Raw genomic sequence first — 17,064 nt, 5'->3', positions numbered from 1 at the left:
TAGACCATCAGTAATATTCTGATGACACATTCCATTTAAGTGTGTTTTATCATAGTTATACAGTAGGTAATGAAACAGCTGTTGTGACAAGTTATATTTACAAGGCAGCTTGGGATAATTTTGGAAAATTTGGAGGGAATTTTTGATCAAGATTTTAGCTTAGGTTCCTGTAAAATAGAAAAAACATGTACTCACCTTCCTCAGCTCCATCTCCTGAATTTTATCAGGGACCAACCCCAACTCCAACCCCAGCTGCTTTATAAATGGCCAGTCAGACACCAGGGAAGTTATTTATCACACTAGTGTAAAGTAGAAAAGAAGATCTGGCTAAACAGCTTCTTCCTAATGCCCTACATGATCCTGATGCGACTTCTTAGGGAATAAGGAAAATATATAAAGCAGATTCTCCTTTGTGTGTGTGCAGTGGATGCAGCCAGTCTCCAGCCTCCATATCCCACATATAACACAGAACTAGACTAGATGAAGCAGGTGGTCTCTTCTGCTGACAATCTTCTATGTTTCTAACTAAATATTCCCTATACACAAAGAAAGACTGCTAACAATGCCAGATACCTGTGATATAGAGGGGTCAGACATAGTGATATAGAGGTCAGCTATAGGCCCAGATTTATCAGCTCTCTGTCAGTGTTCGCACTCTTGAATCGTCGCTGCCCCACAGTAACTACCACTCAGCCAGTCAGTGACTGCAGCTGTGTCCCGCCTCACTCACTGATTGGACATTTCTGAGTGGGGCCGTGACAGGAGAAAACACCACACTGAGGAAAGAGGTTACACTACTTATGGCTTCTCCTCCTCCTCCTCTATATTACACAGAATATATTCGTATTACACTGCTGCTCATATACAACCATCTAGCATCCAGGATGAGACCAGCACAGATCTTCCCACACACAATGGACTCTTCCAGTTCAGAAACAAACTGCCAAATAGTGATCTCCAACCTTTCCCTGACCATCCCTATCTAATGGGGCCAGTGCTTTATTCCGAAGAAAGCATTTTCTGGTTGTTATAAATAAGCTCCTTAGAGTGATAGAACGTAAAATATTAATGAGGAACATTTATAAAATTTATATGAAAATTCATTTATTACATTTTGAAATATTTTTTTAACCCCTAGGCGACCCTGGGCGTACCTGTACGTCCCAAGGTTGCCTAGGTAACTTCAAAGCAGGGCCGCTCGCCGGGCTATAAGCGGGCACGGTCCGATCGCTGTGCCCGCTATTCAAGTTTTCAAATGCAGCTGTGAAAGTTGACAGCTGCATCTGAAAACTGACTGGAGCCTATTCCCTGGTGTCTAGTGGGGTGGATCGCTCCCCCGCAACATAGTCTCGGAGTCTGCAGCAGCTGAAAGCAATCCAGTGCCTATGTCATTGATCTATGCAGTAGATCAGTGAGAGATCAGTGTGCATGTACTAGAAGTCCCTCAGGGGAAATCACCCTAACCCCAGGGGAAATCACCCTAACCCCAGGGGGAATAACCCTAACCCCAGGGGGGCTTCTAGTATATGTGTAAAAAATAAAAATAAAGTGTTATTATTAAGAAAAAGCCCCCTCCCCTAATAAAAGTTTGAATCACCCCCCTTTTCCCATGTTATGAATTAAAATAAACATGTTTGGTATCGCCTCGTGCGTAATCGCCCAAAATAAAAAAAAATTCACATACCTGATCTCGCACGGTAAACGGCATAAGCACAAAAAAATCCCAAAGTGCAAAATTGTGCATTTTTGGTTGTATCAAATCCAGAAAAATTGTAATAAAAAGTGATCAAAAAGTCACATGTGCAATCAAGGTACCGATAGAAAGTACACATCATGGCGCAAAAAATGACACCTCACACAGCCCCATAGACCAAAGGATAAAAGCGCTATAAGCTTAGGAATAGATTGATTTTAAGGAACATATATTTGTTAACAATGGTTTGAATTTTTTTATAAGCCATCACATAATATGAAAGTTATACATGTTACATATGGTTATAATCGTAACGAGTTAAGGAACATATACAACAAGTCAGTTTTACCCTAGGGTGAACGGCCCAACAAATAAATAAAATGCCTTTTTTTTTTTTATTTCACCACACATTGAATTTTTTTCTGGTTTCGCAGTGTACTTTATGAAAAAATTCAGCCTTTCATTGCAAAGTAAAATTAGTGGCGCAAAAAATAAGGGCTCATGTGGGTCTCTAGGTGAATAAATGCAAGTGCTATGGCCTTTTAAGCACAAGGAGGAAGAAAACAGAAGTCCAAAAATGCAAATTGGCTCTGTCCTCTAAGGGTTAAAAGCTGGAGTCAGAGTCTGTACATTTTTTCAGAGTCCGACTTTAGCCAAAACTATCTCCGACTCCATAGCCCTGCTATGAGCTGTCATGTTCATAAGTGATCCAATATCATTATCAAGCACCAGTGGTTGCTCCTGGAGAGTTGCATGCAGCCATTGCTGCAGAACTTGCAGTGTGAAATCCGCTGCGATTCTGGTACGTGTGAACCCACCCTTTATAGTGTTTAATGTCTGAATGCAGTTTAGCTAGCCTGCAACAATACCATATGTTTCATAGTTGAGAAACTAGGTCTTATGAACACCAACATGAAAATACGGAAAATCGAAGCATTCATTATAGTGACTGAATTAGAAGCATTGTACAGCAATCAGGTTGCAATTTATGGAAATCCTTATAGTTTTCTTGAAAGCTTTAATAAAAGTTACATTTAAAAAAGAGTGTACGACTGGACTATTCTGGTTTGGGTAAAGCTCAACCATTACATAGTACAAAGTCATTAACTGGTTACATTACCAGCAATTTCAAGATCTCTGTTTCCAATAATATATATGAACAGTCTTGTTTAGTGTGACAAAGGACAGACCTAATACATCTCACAGCTGGGGGGTTTGTAGAAATTGTAACCAGTTTATACAGTTCTCAGATACAAAGTGCAGTGACAGCACAGAGCTCTCTTCTGCTCTGATAGCATTATTTCCTGTAGCACCAACAGAGTTGTACAGAGATGGCATAGGGTAGGCCTCACAATCTGGTTCCCCTCTCTCAAACACGCGCATGCCCACACTGTGTGTGTGTGTGTGTGTATATATATATATATATACATACACATACACACACACTCAGTACATATCTTGTATTGAATAAATATCACTTAGGAATATAATTAAATACAAGTGTAGCAAACCTTCCTTTGCAAGACATATCATGTCTCTGCAGGTTTGCAGTGTTTAAGATGTAAAAGACCAAACCAATGTATTTTTTAGAAAGTAGTATTAATTGCATTTTATGGTTGAAAAGTTAAACCTTAACGTGTACCTGTAATTTCAACAAACTTCTGAAATGTCGCTATCACCCATGTTATAAGTTTGTGTCTGTGAGGAGATGGGTGCTCAGACTCCTGCTAATCTCTAGTATGAAGGGGCAGAAGCAAGCTGTGCTCCTTCATCTTTAATCAAACAGCTTCAGTGAGCAGTGCATGATTATAATAGAAGCCTATGGGACTTCCTGTGTGCGGAAATGCCAAAAGTCCCATAGACTTATATTACAATTCCGTAGACTGCTTGTTATATCAGTTTAGAAAAGAGATAAAGGTGCACATGACCACCACAGATACAAACATCTGAGATGTCACTATGAAATCATAGATACACTTTAAGAGGGCTCCAGACCGTCAGGTAACATGCGGTGTATGTAATATACGCTGTACTGCATCTCTCCCAAAATAAAGTCTTGGAGTAATTTTGCCCAGTCACATTTAACTATAGTGCAATATGTAGAATACTCATGTCTTTACTAGACCCTAATATATATTATTTTATTTTATAGAAAACCAATTAAGAAATAAAATTAAACAGCTGGAAAATGAAATTGAGGTAAGAAATAATTGTAATTGTGTATTTCACAGACAATTTTAAAAGGAAATTTAGTTCCTGTTACTTTATCTAATAATTGCTGTTACTGTACGTGAAAGGTGGACAATTTGCTGCTACACTTCTAAGACTTACAACATCCAAAAAATTAAAATGAACTTTACCAAACAAATCAGACATAGCGGGACATTTACCATCATGTAAAGAGGGCATTTTTGCTGATAATTTATGTGCAACCACTTTTTTTGCTGCATAAATTATTTGCATCTGGACCCTGCACATCTCACATCAGAAGGGGAGAGAGGGCGGGCAGATGGGACTCTGCCTCTGTGACTCATTTATGACAATTTACTCCAGCTCTCCAGCATGCTCATGGACTTTATGTGAATTAAACTGAAAGGTCAGATTTGAAATTTTTGTAGGCTAGTATTATTAGGCTGGGGAGGACCAAAATAAATGGCCCTTCCCACGCTGGTATTACTAGGCTGCTGCTGTTTGGTTTTTAACCCGCCTGATTATGGAAAGGGGAGGGATCCTACACGTTTATTTTTTTAAAATTATTTATTTAAAAGAAACATGCATTAGATCCCCCCACCTTTCCGTAACTAGCCAGGTTAAAAACCAAACAGACGCAGCGTAGCAGTACCAGAGTGTGAAGGGCCGTTTATTTTGGCCCTCCCCAGCCTAATGATACTAGCCTGCTACCGCCCAGTCCAGGAGCACCAGTTTTGATGCTCTGTATATTTCAGTCAGTATTGCAACCAAAACCAGGAGTGGATTAAAAACACAGAAAGGATCTGTTCACACAATGTTGAAATTGAGTGGATGGCCGCCATTTAATGGCAAATATTTGCTGTTATTTTAAAACAACGGCTGTTATATTGAAATAATGGCCGTTATTTACTGTTATATGGCGGCCATCCACTCAATTTCAACATTGTGTGAACGGATCCTTTCTGTGTTTTTAATCCACTCCTGGTTTTGGTTGCAATACTGACTGAAATATACTGACTGAAATATACGCAGTGTGAACATGGCCTAAATATACCAGTCTATTCTTGCCAATGCAGAAATAGACCACATCTAGAAAAATCTCCTGTTGATAAATCTCCCCATTAGTTACTATAGCAGAAATCTGCATAAAAATGGCTGTATTGTTTTAAGGCCCCTGTGTATCTCTGGTACTTGTTATAAATCTACACCATGAATCCTTATTGAAGAGATGTTCAATTAAAACTGTAATCTGAACATCTGTAACTTGTATCATTGATGTCTTTTCATTTATCATCTGCCCCCTCACCCTAAACTTCACATTATTTATCCCATGGTAAGCATTCTTAGAATCTCTATAAATGCCATTGGATGTTTCTACAGTATGGTGACAGAAGTTCCCTTTACTGACAAAGTTTGTGGCATTATTAATCTTTCAAAGCCTGAACAAGATTGTGGTTTTCTATGATGCCAAAAGTTTACGTTCATTGCTTATGTTGTTGCAAATGTTTCAGCACAGAAGATAATGCCAATCCATTTAAACCTTTATTTATTCTCTACGACAGCCTGCGTGTGCTGATTTATAGAAAGAATACAGACCAGTGGAGGTAGCTCCTTGCACTCTGCTGGCAGAACAACTAGGGCTCCTACAGTGGATTTTCTTGAATAGTGATAGAAGACAGAGGTTTAAGAAAGAAATGGAAGCTCTAGTTCTGGTTCTCATTTCATTCGGCTGTGCTACTCTGCCTGGCTAAGAAAAAAATAAAAAAAGGAACTGGTTTATTGTTAATGTAATCCATTAGTATCCATTACAAATCAAATAACCATTATAGATCCCATAATATCAGAAACCTTGGCGCCAAGTGAACAGAGCCTAACAACTAGTCACATTCCATTGTACATGGAACGGTTAGGGAGCAGTAGAGAAACTGTGTGCATACTTCCACAAATAGCACCACTCATGTCTGTAAACTTTGTCTGGTATTGCAACTTACCCCCATTCTCGTTTTCTTAAAGTAGTTTAAGCCTACAATGTTTATGAACATAGAATAAAAAAACACTTTCTTTTGATTTAGAATAAGGCTCAGATTGTGTATAATGCTCAGCAAAGACATTTGTTACTGAAATCACAAGTCGCCACGTCCATTTTTTTTCTTACCTTATTGCTGCAATGGAAGCCTTTGGGTTTGCTTCCTCCTGTACATAGTGTTATACAGATCCTTTGGATCTAAATAGGAGTTTTATATCAGTGCATATGTATCAGACCTTACATCAGAAGAGCTGTTTAGAGCTTTGTATAAGTGGCTGTGAGAATGCAGAATGAGTGCTGCTTCCTTTATAGTTGAGTATAACAGGATATGCTTACACTTTTCATGAAGACATGACTTAATACTTATAAAATGTGATGTCATTTCTCATGACTGTGGATGAAAATCTAATTATGAAATTCTACAAAGATTTATTATTTTTCCAATTACAGTGCTGCTGTTCTTTGTCTGTCCCCCTTTTATTTCTGGTTTCCACATTTCCCATCTGTTAATTTATGCCTCCCATGGCTTTTTTCATTCAATGCAGATGGCACAGCTGTCAACGGGTACTAGAGACACACGTTTTTTGCGGGAAGAAATTCGTCAACTTGAGGAACAGCTGGGACAGAGAGAGCGTGAAATAAAAGACACAAGAAAGGAGCTGGAGAAGGAAAAGCAAGTTAATGAACGTGTGAGTGTCATCTAGTTCCATGCCAGTCAGTACCGGACACAGAACTAGCAATATATATATATATATATATATATATATATATATATATATATATATATATATATATATATATTTTTATTTTTTTTATTTTATTTTTTTTTTTTTCTTGCCATAACTAATCAATCACAAATTAATCTTCCGAAAATATAATGTATTTGGAGGCAAGGTGATGCCATCAGATTTATTTTTTCTGTATACAATAAATTATTAACCACATTTCTGTAGTTCCTAAGGATAAGTGCACAGCCAGCAACTCGCTCCACCTCATTCTATAGATATAATATGCAGAATTGGCTGCAACAACTGTGCATGCTAAAAACGAACGTTATTTTTAGTCCTGTCTTTTTGATGGCCGTCCCTTTTTTGTGAACATAGCCCAAATGTGAATATAACTATTGAAATAGTGGCTGAAGATTGTTTGACAAGTTCCCCATAGTAACCTAGTATTCCAAAGTGATATCCAGTACAGCTGCACTTCCTGTTATCAATTATGCAAAAGTTGCCATCACAACAAAACAGAAAACTAAGGATGGTGAATAGAATTCTTGGCCATGCAGGTCACAGATCTGCCTCAATCCTAATGTTATTTATAAGCATCTTCAGAGTGTTTTAAAAAACGAAAACTGTAATGTGGACACATGCTAATAAAGCAAAATCGAGAGCAGCAGTGTTTGGTAATATATTTTTAACATTTCAACTAGGTATTCGTTATGCATAGGTCTACATTGATCTAAAATACTTCCAGAGTGTTTAATGCAGTGGTGACCATCAGCTAGACAGATGTTAGACCCATGCTAATACACTTCAAGAATTTTCTCAAAGTCAGCAAGTCTGCCTCTGTACACCTAACAAGTAGTCTCCTGGGTGAAGGGGCAGACTTCTAGTGTTATTCCTGCACCTGATTATTTGAAGCGCTGACAATTAAACTTTAGCCATGTCAGAAGTTTTGGTTGGTTGGCCTCTGTGTTGAGATCCACACTAATCTCTATATTATGCCAGGAGAAGCCAGTGGCCAGAGCCCAAGTTGGGCTCCATAAATTTATAATAGAGCCCATCTCCTGGAATTAATCAGATTGAGCGCTGTGCTAGGGAGTGAAGCCCACTCCTGCAACTTCTCTTACCTTTATCTAGAATTAAGTGGGGGTCTTAGATCTAAGACCCCAACTGACCAAAAACTTTTCGTATGTGTGACATGTGAAAAGTTTAAATAAATGACAATAATGGAACAGACTGGACCTAATAATAATAATTGGATTACAATAGGACAGAATAAACTAGTGTTTGTGACCGATTGTGACTAGTGATTTTTATTTTTATCACCATGTTATAAGTGTATTCAGGGCATTGGAAAAGACTGGCAAACCACTAATATAGTCAATGTTTTTCTTTCACTGGTGTAATGTATAATGTTATACTTCAATGGCTTTCATAAAAAAATAGTCATATACCTGTAATTATATATTTTAGCTTGCCCTCCGAAATGAAGAAACTGATAATGAAAACAGCAAGCTCCGACGAGAGGTTGGTCTATCCCATCTCTTATATATATATTATAATGTAATACAGAGACATGTCAGATCTATGGATCAGTTGGGTCCAGGTGCTTAGACCCCAACTAATCACTAAAGTGAAGGAGCAGCAACACTGTTCTCCCTTGTCTTTGTTCAGCTGTGCTCTGAATGAATCTGCATCCCTTGAGCTGCTCTATAGAAAGTGAATGTAGGGGCAATGTACATGCATGGCCCCCTTCTTCTTTCAGCTGAGATTTCGGGGTCTCAGTACTTGATGTTGCTGTGCCCGCAGTGGTTGAATCTCTAATCTCTTTCCATGTTAGCTTCTCCACACTAATGGTACTGTTAAGGATGTTATCCAGGCCGCATTCTTCCAGAAAGTGCATGACTTTTGTCTCCAGTTTGGGTGTGGTTTTCAGCTATGTTCCATTGAAGTGAATAGATCCTAATTGCAATACCATATGCAACCTGGGCACTGGGGTGGTGCTGTTTTTGAAATATTGTGGCTGTGCTTTTTCTAATCCCGGATAACTTCTTTAATGGTGTGTTTACACAGAGAGATTTATCTGAGAGATTTTTGAAGCCAAAACCAGCAATGGTTTTAAAGGAGGAGAAATCTCAGTCTTTCCTTTATAACCTTTTTTTTTTGTTTATATTCTTTTCCTGGCTTTGGCTTAAAAAATCTGTCAGATAAATCTCTCTGTGTTAACGCATGTACTTATGTACCTAAATCCAGACAGCATCTGTAACAATTTTGCTTGCAAGGCACCTAAATGGGGTATTTTATGTCTCCATTCCTTTTTTTCTAGAATAAGAAGACCTTGCATGGATTTTATAATTCATGGCTTATTCATGCTTATTTTTGAAGCATATTCCACACTAAAAGCTGTGGATTAGCTCCATTGAACTTCAGATGTTTTCTGTTTGGTCTCTAGGTCCTTTTTAGTTGCCTATTTTTATAGAATGGTTTTATGTGCAAACTCTAGTATGTCAAAGAGATCAAAACAGTTATTTATTAGACCGTTTTCAACACATGGCCTTTAAAAGTATCAAAGCAACAACAACAGGTGAGATCAACACAGTTGGTGCTGTGTCCATCTGTAGTTTTGCCAGTGAAGTATGCATATGATAGAAATACCCCATAGTGGAATGCATATAAATCACTCACACTCTGCTTCTCTCTAATCTATATGTTTAGAATTGTCTGCATTTATAAGCATAGTAGGCACCCCCATTTTCCTTTTTCATTTTTCACATATCATTGCTCTGTTTCTTTCCTTTCTTTTTATCGTTTTGTGTCATTCTTTAAGGATAACTTTTGTGTTGCTTTTCCCTCTATCATTTCTTAATTTTGGAGAAAAAAACACTTAAGAAAAAGGTGAGGTGTGTTGCTTTTTGTTAGCGTAAATGTAACTGAACGTGTTAATAAAGTAGACTACAAATTGTTTTAGTCTTTGGTGGGCTAATGTAATGTTTCTTTCGGGAAACAGAACGAACAGTTGCGTCAAGATGTAATAGACTACCAGAGGCAGATTGACTCCCAAAGAGAATCTCTTAGTTCCCGTGGAGAAGGACAGGACTACAAAACTTTAATCTCAAAAAAGAACATGGAGCTCGTGCAATACCTTGATGAAATTCAGGTAATGAGATTTTTTTTATTTACTGTCATCCTTGGATTCCTATACCAGGTGAGCATCAGCATGAATCAACAATGATATGATTACTAGCACCGTAAAAAAAAAGAGTGGACCCTCAAGTATCCTTATATTCCAATATTTTCAACGTATAATGGCCTTTTATAAGTCATGGTATCTACAAACCACATTCAACAAACTGTATTTATTTGTATATATTTATTTATTTATTTATTTTTTATGGTGGGCTTTAAATAACAACAAAAAAGCATACTTACCTTCACCTATTCCCCACAGCTATTCTTATTGCCCACATACATTGACTAGTCAGATACTGTACTGGGCTTCTGCCTGAAACATAACTGCTCATGTCAGCCATTTAGGCTGGGCAATATACAGTCAGCAGAAACCTGGACGTGTATATACAGGTATACAGCCACTACAGGACGTGTATATATAGATATACAGCTACTGTATGTACACAGTATAGGATTTTTGTATATACAGGTATACAGCTGTGTACTACATAGCTGTATACCTGTACATACACGTCCTTTTTTTTTTTTTTTTTAATTACTTTATTGAAACACAATATTTCCAGTGGGCCACATGTCCAAATTGGGGGGGGGGGGGGGGCTTGAAAAAGGGTTATGACTTACAAAAGGGGTGTGTCATAAGTATTCAGTTATGGTTACTGCGGCTACATGTACAATTAACCGTGATATTGATTTAGCCCATTTTTGCTCAGCCCTAGCAGCCATAGCAGTTTGCATGGTATTGCAGAAAATAGATACCAGGATAGAATAATCCCTGAAATATTGATCTAAATATTAACTTTTTTTAGTGTCTCTCTCTATCTTTTTTTCTCTCTTTCTTTCTCTCTCTTTTTCTTTCTCTCTCTATGTATATATATATATATATATATATATATATATATATATATATATATATATAAATATATTTTTTAATATAATGCAGAGCTTAACCGAAGCCAATGAGCGCTTGGAAGCCCAGAACCAGGAAATGACAAAGAATCTGGAAGAGTCTGTTCAGGAAATGGAGAAAATGACTGATGAATACAGCAAAATGAAGCTTATGGTACAGCAAAGTGACAGTGTTATGGACCAACTAAGGAAAGAGAAAGAGCACTATAGACTTCAGGTGGGTTGCTCAGATCTTCAATGTAGAATACTTTTTTTCCCCCTTTTAACGTTATTTTACAGTTTCCACTTATACAAAAAGAAATAATATCACAGCATGTCTTTTCCAAACATTTTTACACCCATTTATTCCCTTATATTCCCCTTATTCCCCATTAACAAGCACTTGTGCCCTCGGCGAGGAATACAGCAATCTAACCAAAGAAATAAACCCAGTGCCCAGCCCAAAATTCTCCAACGCCTTCCAGAGGAAACCCCACTACACCCTGTCAAATGCATTTAAAGCATCCAACGATGAAGCGTGTCCCCTCTCCCTCCACCTGCATATTAGCAGATTGATCCCTTTGGGACAAACCCCACTTGTTCAGGTCCCACTAACCCTGGCAATACCTTTTCCAATCTCCGTGCCAACACCTTCACATAGATTTTACAATCAGTGTTGAGATTGGATGGTAGGCTTCAGGATCCTTATTTTTCTTGGGGATCAGCACAATATTTGCTGCCCATATTGACTCAGGGAGGATGCCCTTTTTACAGGATTAATTCAATACATCTAATAAACAAGGCATTAGAACATCCCCAAATTCCCTGTAGATTTCAAAAGGCAAGCCATCTGATCCAGAAGCTGATAACCCCGAATAACTATTGAGGGCGTCACACATATGTCTCATAGCGACCTTTGTTCCTCACTGTTCCTTAGGTAGATGGATTCTACTAAAAAAATTACTGTATTCCTGCTCCAACGGGTCTACCTCTGATCCATATAGCTGGCAAAAAAATCCTGGAACCTACTCCGAATCTCATCCTGCTCACATACAACCTTTCCCTGCTGCTACAATCTCGCTTTGCTGCAATATAAAAGTGACATGCAGAGGAATTACATTAACTTCATGAGGCATCCAATTTCCGTTTTTAATTTTTTCCTACTTGTGTTTAAAAAGCCATAGCACTTTATTTTTTTATTTTTTTTTATCTACGGACCCATATGAGGTCTTTTTTCCATATAATATGCTGTGAAACCACAGAAATCTATAGCAGCAATAGAATAATACAGCAGGATACAGAAACAGGTCAACATCCTGAAACTGCTGTATGTTCTAAAGACAAATTTGGTTAAATGTGTTATGCTTATTCCACAGACTGATGTTTAACTTCTGTATACTAAGCAACACTGTGTAACTTAATATCTGCTTCTCTTTATGGACAGAGGTGTAAGAAAGGCAACAGTAAGGCTTGTACTACTAAGCCTAAATGCCTTGATCTGTATAGGAGATAATTTCGCCCATGGTGTTTTCTGTCGTGTAGTTTTTCACCCATGAAAAATGTGACACTTTCATTTTAAATGGGACCTATTACTTCACTAGGAGTAGTTCATGAAGAGACTGTGGCCTGGTGCACATATGTAATACAAGCACTAACATAGCTTTCTAAATACTTGTTAAAATGTTCAAAAGTGGAGCAGTGCTACAAATAATTTTATAATCTAATGAATAGAAAACAGCAGTCAAAAGTTCTGGTTTAGTTTAAGACTTTGGAAAAGGTTCCTAGAACAGAAACATTGTATGGCTAATTCAACACTAAGTGAGGTTACATTATGTATTATATTTTGTATATTTTACAGTGTGTCTTGTTACATTTTTTATTTAGGTTATGGAGCTGACAGAACAGTTACAAGCAAAAAATGAAGAGGATGATCCAGTTATGGTGGCAGTAAATATGAAAGTAGAGGAATGGAAGGTATGAACGGATACTGTTTTACAGAATAGGGGTACGTTCACACCTGCATTTGACTCCTTCATGAATGGATCCTTCCATATTAAATGAACAAATAAGCACTAACTGATTGCAAAATGTACACTTTTTTTAATGGTCTGTTAGCATTTTGGCTTTAAAGTGTCACTGTCGTTAAAATTTTTATTGCAGAAATCAATAGTACAGGCAATTTTAAGAAACTTTGTTATTAGGTTTTATTAGCCGAAAAATTACTTTTTATCATGAAAAAGCAGTTTGAAGCTCTCCCCCCGTCTTTATGGTTTTCCTATGGAGAGAGAAAGTAGAGGCAGCAAAACAGGACAACAAAGAGTTAATTTACATTCACATCATGGGCTCTCTCCTCTGCAGTCACCACTGACCTCTCTGACCTCTGAATAGCACTGTGAATAGCTCCCCCCCTGTGCAATCCTTTGTTTTCTCTCTGCTGCCTGCTAATCTCGTTCCTTCCCCCTCCCCCCTCCCCTCTTCATAGGAGGGGATCACAGAAAGGAGAGAAGGGGGGACCTGGGAAAAGCCTTTTTACATGCAGATAATGGCATATTTGTCTAATAAACCCAATTACAAAGTTTCTTAAAATCACCTGGACTATTGATTTCTGCAAAACAATTTTTAATGACAATGACTCTTTAAGGCCAGTTTCACATGTACAACATTTGCAGCAGATTTCAGGCTACCAGATTCACTGCGATACTCTGTAAGTGTAATTTCCTGTGGCTCTACATTCTACATACCCACTACTGCACTCCTGCCTGCTTCTCCGGCTCCCTGGCATCCTGGTGGGAAAGCAAACTGATTGAAAATTCGCTGCGAGAATGTAGATTCAAGGTAAATGACTAGAGATGAGCGAACCTTGAGCATGCTTGAGTCGATCCGAACCCGAACTTTCGGCATTTGATTAGCGGTGGCTGCTGAACTTGGATAAAGCCCTAAGGCTATGTGGAAATCATGGATATAGTCATTGGCTGTATCCATGTTTCCCAGACAACCATAGAGCTTTATCCAAGTTCAGCAGCCCCCGCTAATCAAATACCGAACGTTCCGGTTTGGATCGACTCGAACCCGAATCCGGTTCGCTCATCTCTAGAAATGACACTAAAGAGTATTGCAGAGGACTTAAGTGCGGAAATCACTGTGTGAAATCGCCTGTGATGTAGTACCTGTGAAACTGGCCATAAAACTGACTTTTGACAGTTTGCTTCAATCAGCATCTGTTTGCATCAGTTTATTTTTCTTTTTAGTTTTTCTCCCCTTCTGCGCATGCTGATTGAGAAAAACTGATGAAAACTAATAACTTTCAAACAGATTTGAACAGAAAAACCTTCTGTTTAGATCTGGCCTAATTGACTATAATGTAAAAACAAAAAACAGAAGTACACTTTCCATTCGTGTTCTGTTTTTTGGACAGACAAAATATTTTTGCATAAACAAATTATATGTTCATAAAAAAAAAAAGAATCCTGTCGTAGTTTATGAAAACGGAGCACATCTCTGACAAATGAAGCACATTGAAATTAAAGAGGTGTATGACAGATCTGCTGGGTTCCATTTCTCTCTTATCAAAATGGAAAAGGGAAACAGAATTGTGAGGGAGGGTAAAATGCTGGTGTGAACCTAGCTGTTTTTATACTGAATCTTTGTCTTGTAGAGGATTTTGGCATCTAAAGATGAAGAAATAATGGAGTATCAACAAATGGTGCACAACCTAAGAGAAAAACTGAAAATAGCCGAGATGGATGCAGATAAGAGCAGTGTGTTAGCTCTTCAGCAGGTGAGGCTCCCAAGTACTGATGAGGTGCACTTTGTCTTGTTGAATTTTTAGTAATAGTTTTTAATTTCTTTTGTATTTCAGGGCTTGCAAGAGAGGGATAATCACATCAAGATGTTGACCGAGCAATTGGAACAGCACACTAAAGACATGGAAATGCATTCTGTTCACATTGAAAGCCTAAAACGACAGTTACAGACAGAAAAGGGTATTTTATAGGGAAATATTTTAAAATAAAGAAAATTGAAGTGAAAACAGAAACTATATAAACAATGGGGTGCTGATAACCCCTCACTAGCGCTGCACTGTGCTGCTGCTTGTTGTCAAGGAGCAAACACCCGTAGGTTCACTGGGGGTATTGTATATAGAAATATAGAAATATTGGTAGTGACATACAATATTTACCAATATTTCTGAAAACAGAAACTGTTGAGATATACTTATGCTTTTACCATAGGTGTTTCAAGTCATGCACAGCATAATCGGGCTGAGACACTCGAGGCAGTGGTGCAGCTCACAGAGAAAAGACTGAGGGAAGCAGAACGTGTTGCAGAATTGGCTGAGAATGATGCACGGCAAAAAGATAAAGATCTGATTGATGCCGTTAGGAGAATGAAAGAATATGAGGCGGTAAGCAGGGACTCTGCATGGACTTTATCACGCACAGTTAAAATGATATTGTCACCCCCTTTCTGGATGAGGACTTCTCTACACAAGTGGAAAGCCTAAATTCTGAAGTTTTCATACCTTTATAACAGATTTCTTGGTGCTTGTTCCAGTAAAAAATGCTTTTTATCGTTGGTGGATTGTGCCTCCTGGGCAGGGCTTCACGACCGCTGTGCCACTTCGCCGCCGTAGCCCCCGCCCCTCCATGATATCATCAGCATCTAGGCCCCACCCCCTCTAGCTTGGCACATTCCAATGGCCCATTCCAATTTACCTGGCAGTGTAATCTAGCAAACTGATGAAGAAGTTGCTAATGATAAGATTATCAACTCTTTTCACCAATGTCCAGCAGAATTGTGAATTTTGCCTGTGATCCTAATAACAGGGGTTGTAAGACTTTAACAATAATAGCCTGTCTCTGGAACAGGCCATTTATGTCTGATCAGCAGAGCGGCAGCTCCAGCTTGTACATAATGAACTAGGCCAAAAGCAAATCGCTCTGGTCATTGTACAGTGGTGGCGTTGGGTTACTGCAGCGCAGCTCTTAATTACTTCAACGGGAGCTGTGCTGCAGTAACCCACCACCCCCACTACACAATGAACAGAGCCATCTACTTATAGCCCTGTTAATTTTGTAAATGCCAGAGCCAAGGCTCTGCCATACAACTGATCTGTGAGAATGCTGGATATTAGCATTAGCAGATATTAACGGGCCTAACATTGAGGCATAGACTTCACAAAACACATGACCTGTACTGTGGATTCTCCCACAAATCCAATAACAGCAGATCTTTAAAGTCTTTTAAGTCCCAAATTGAGATCTGGAGAATTTGGATGTCAAGTCAATACCTTGAACTCTTTGTAATGTTCCTTAAATAATTTCTGGATGATTTTTGTAATGTGGCAATTTATCTTTATAAAAGAGGCCACTGCTGTTACGTTATACCTTTGCCATTAAGGTCTGTTCTTGCTTTGTTAAAGCATTGGTACGTGTTTATCCATATAATCCATATGAATGCCAAGTCCAAAGGTTTTCCCAGCAGATTTTGCCTAAACAAGTACATTGCCTTCCCTGGTTTGCCTTCTACATTATCCCAGGTTATGGTTCCATGGACCACTTATGGTAACTATTAACCACTGCATACGAGAATTTCTGTTTTGTGGATACTTTAATCCAATTGTTTTTGTCATCACAATTTCGTGTTTGTGAAAAGTACTGAGATCCAATTCTCTTTTTAAAACATGTCAAGTTCTACAGCTGACTCTGTATTTCTCACATAATTGAGTTTCCATGTGTTCAATTGAAGGGAGTTTATGGCCTAGAGGAAGCAGTTGCTGAAATTAAGGAATTGAAGACCCAACTAAAAATAAGGGATCGTGAAATTGAAACTTTTACTACTAATATTAACAAACTTGAGCTGAAAGTAAATGATATTCTTGATGAAAATGAAGATCTCCGGGAACGTCTAGGTAAGGTTTTTTATGTGCCTTGGTCAGCAGAGAAGTAATTAGATTAAACAAGTTGCTATTTTGTTTATTTGGTTATCGTGTGATAATGTTCATAATACAACTGAATGTAATGCATATTCAGAGGGGTTTGTGTGATTTAGAAAACCTTTCTAAATACCAATTTAGTTAATGTGAAGCTAACAAAGAAGAGTCGCACATTGTGGACCCTTGTATATTATTAGCCGGAGCAAGAGTGCCTACAAAGATCTAATGCTTTTCTCTGGGATTTAAAGAACTGCATCTTTTAAAAACCGCAACACACTTGTCCACAAGTTGTGCGTGACACTGTAGCCCAGCCCCATATATTGAGCTACTATACCAGAGACAACTTGTGGACAGATAAGGGGCTGTTTCTGGAAGCAAGCAATCATGTTCACAACCCTTTTAGGGCCCTATTCCACCGGACGAT

The 17,064-nt window shown here is 38.3% G+C and overlaps 1 protein-coding gene across 3 annotated transcripts in view; it reads left to right on the top strand.

The window, feature by feature from the left end:
* The window catches only part of CEP290 (centrosomal protein 290), a 175,895-nt gene that overhangs the window by 19,344 nt on the left and 139,487 nt on the right, over window positions 1-17,064 (top strand). For all 3 annotated transcript variants that reach the window (XM_069974121.1, XM_069974113.1, XM_069974129.1), the window contains exons 5-14: window positions 3,846-3,892; window positions 6,455-6,598; window positions 8,105-8,158; window positions 9,639-9,788; window positions 10,761-10,943; window positions 12,590-12,679; window positions 14,361-14,483; window positions 14,565-14,688; window positions 14,938-15,110; window positions 16,454-16,616. In XM_069974121.1, the coding sequence (XP_069830222.1) occupies window positions 3,846-3,892; window positions 6,455-6,598; window positions 8,105-8,158; window positions 9,639-9,788; window positions 10,761-10,943; window positions 12,590-12,679; window positions 14,361-14,483; window positions 14,565-14,688; window positions 14,938-15,110; window positions 16,454-16,616 (1,251 nt within the window). The remainder of the gene's footprint in view (window positions 1-3,845; window positions 3,893-6,454; window positions 6,599-8,104; window positions 8,159-9,638; window positions 9,789-10,760; window positions 10,944-12,589; window positions 12,680-14,360; window positions 14,484-14,564; window positions 14,689-14,937; window positions 15,111-16,453; window positions 16,617-17,064) is intronic.

Source organism: Dendropsophus ebraccatus, chromosome 1, assembly GCF_027789765.1.
Source record: "Dendropsophus ebraccatus isolate aDenEbr1 chromosome 1, aDenEbr1.pat, whole genome shotgun sequence".
In the NCBI taxonomy this organism is placed as follows: Eukaryota; Metazoa; Chordata; class Amphibia; order Anura; family Hylidae; genus Dendropsophus; species Dendropsophus ebraccatus.
This window is presented reverse-complemented; position numbering and strand designations above follow the sequence as displayed.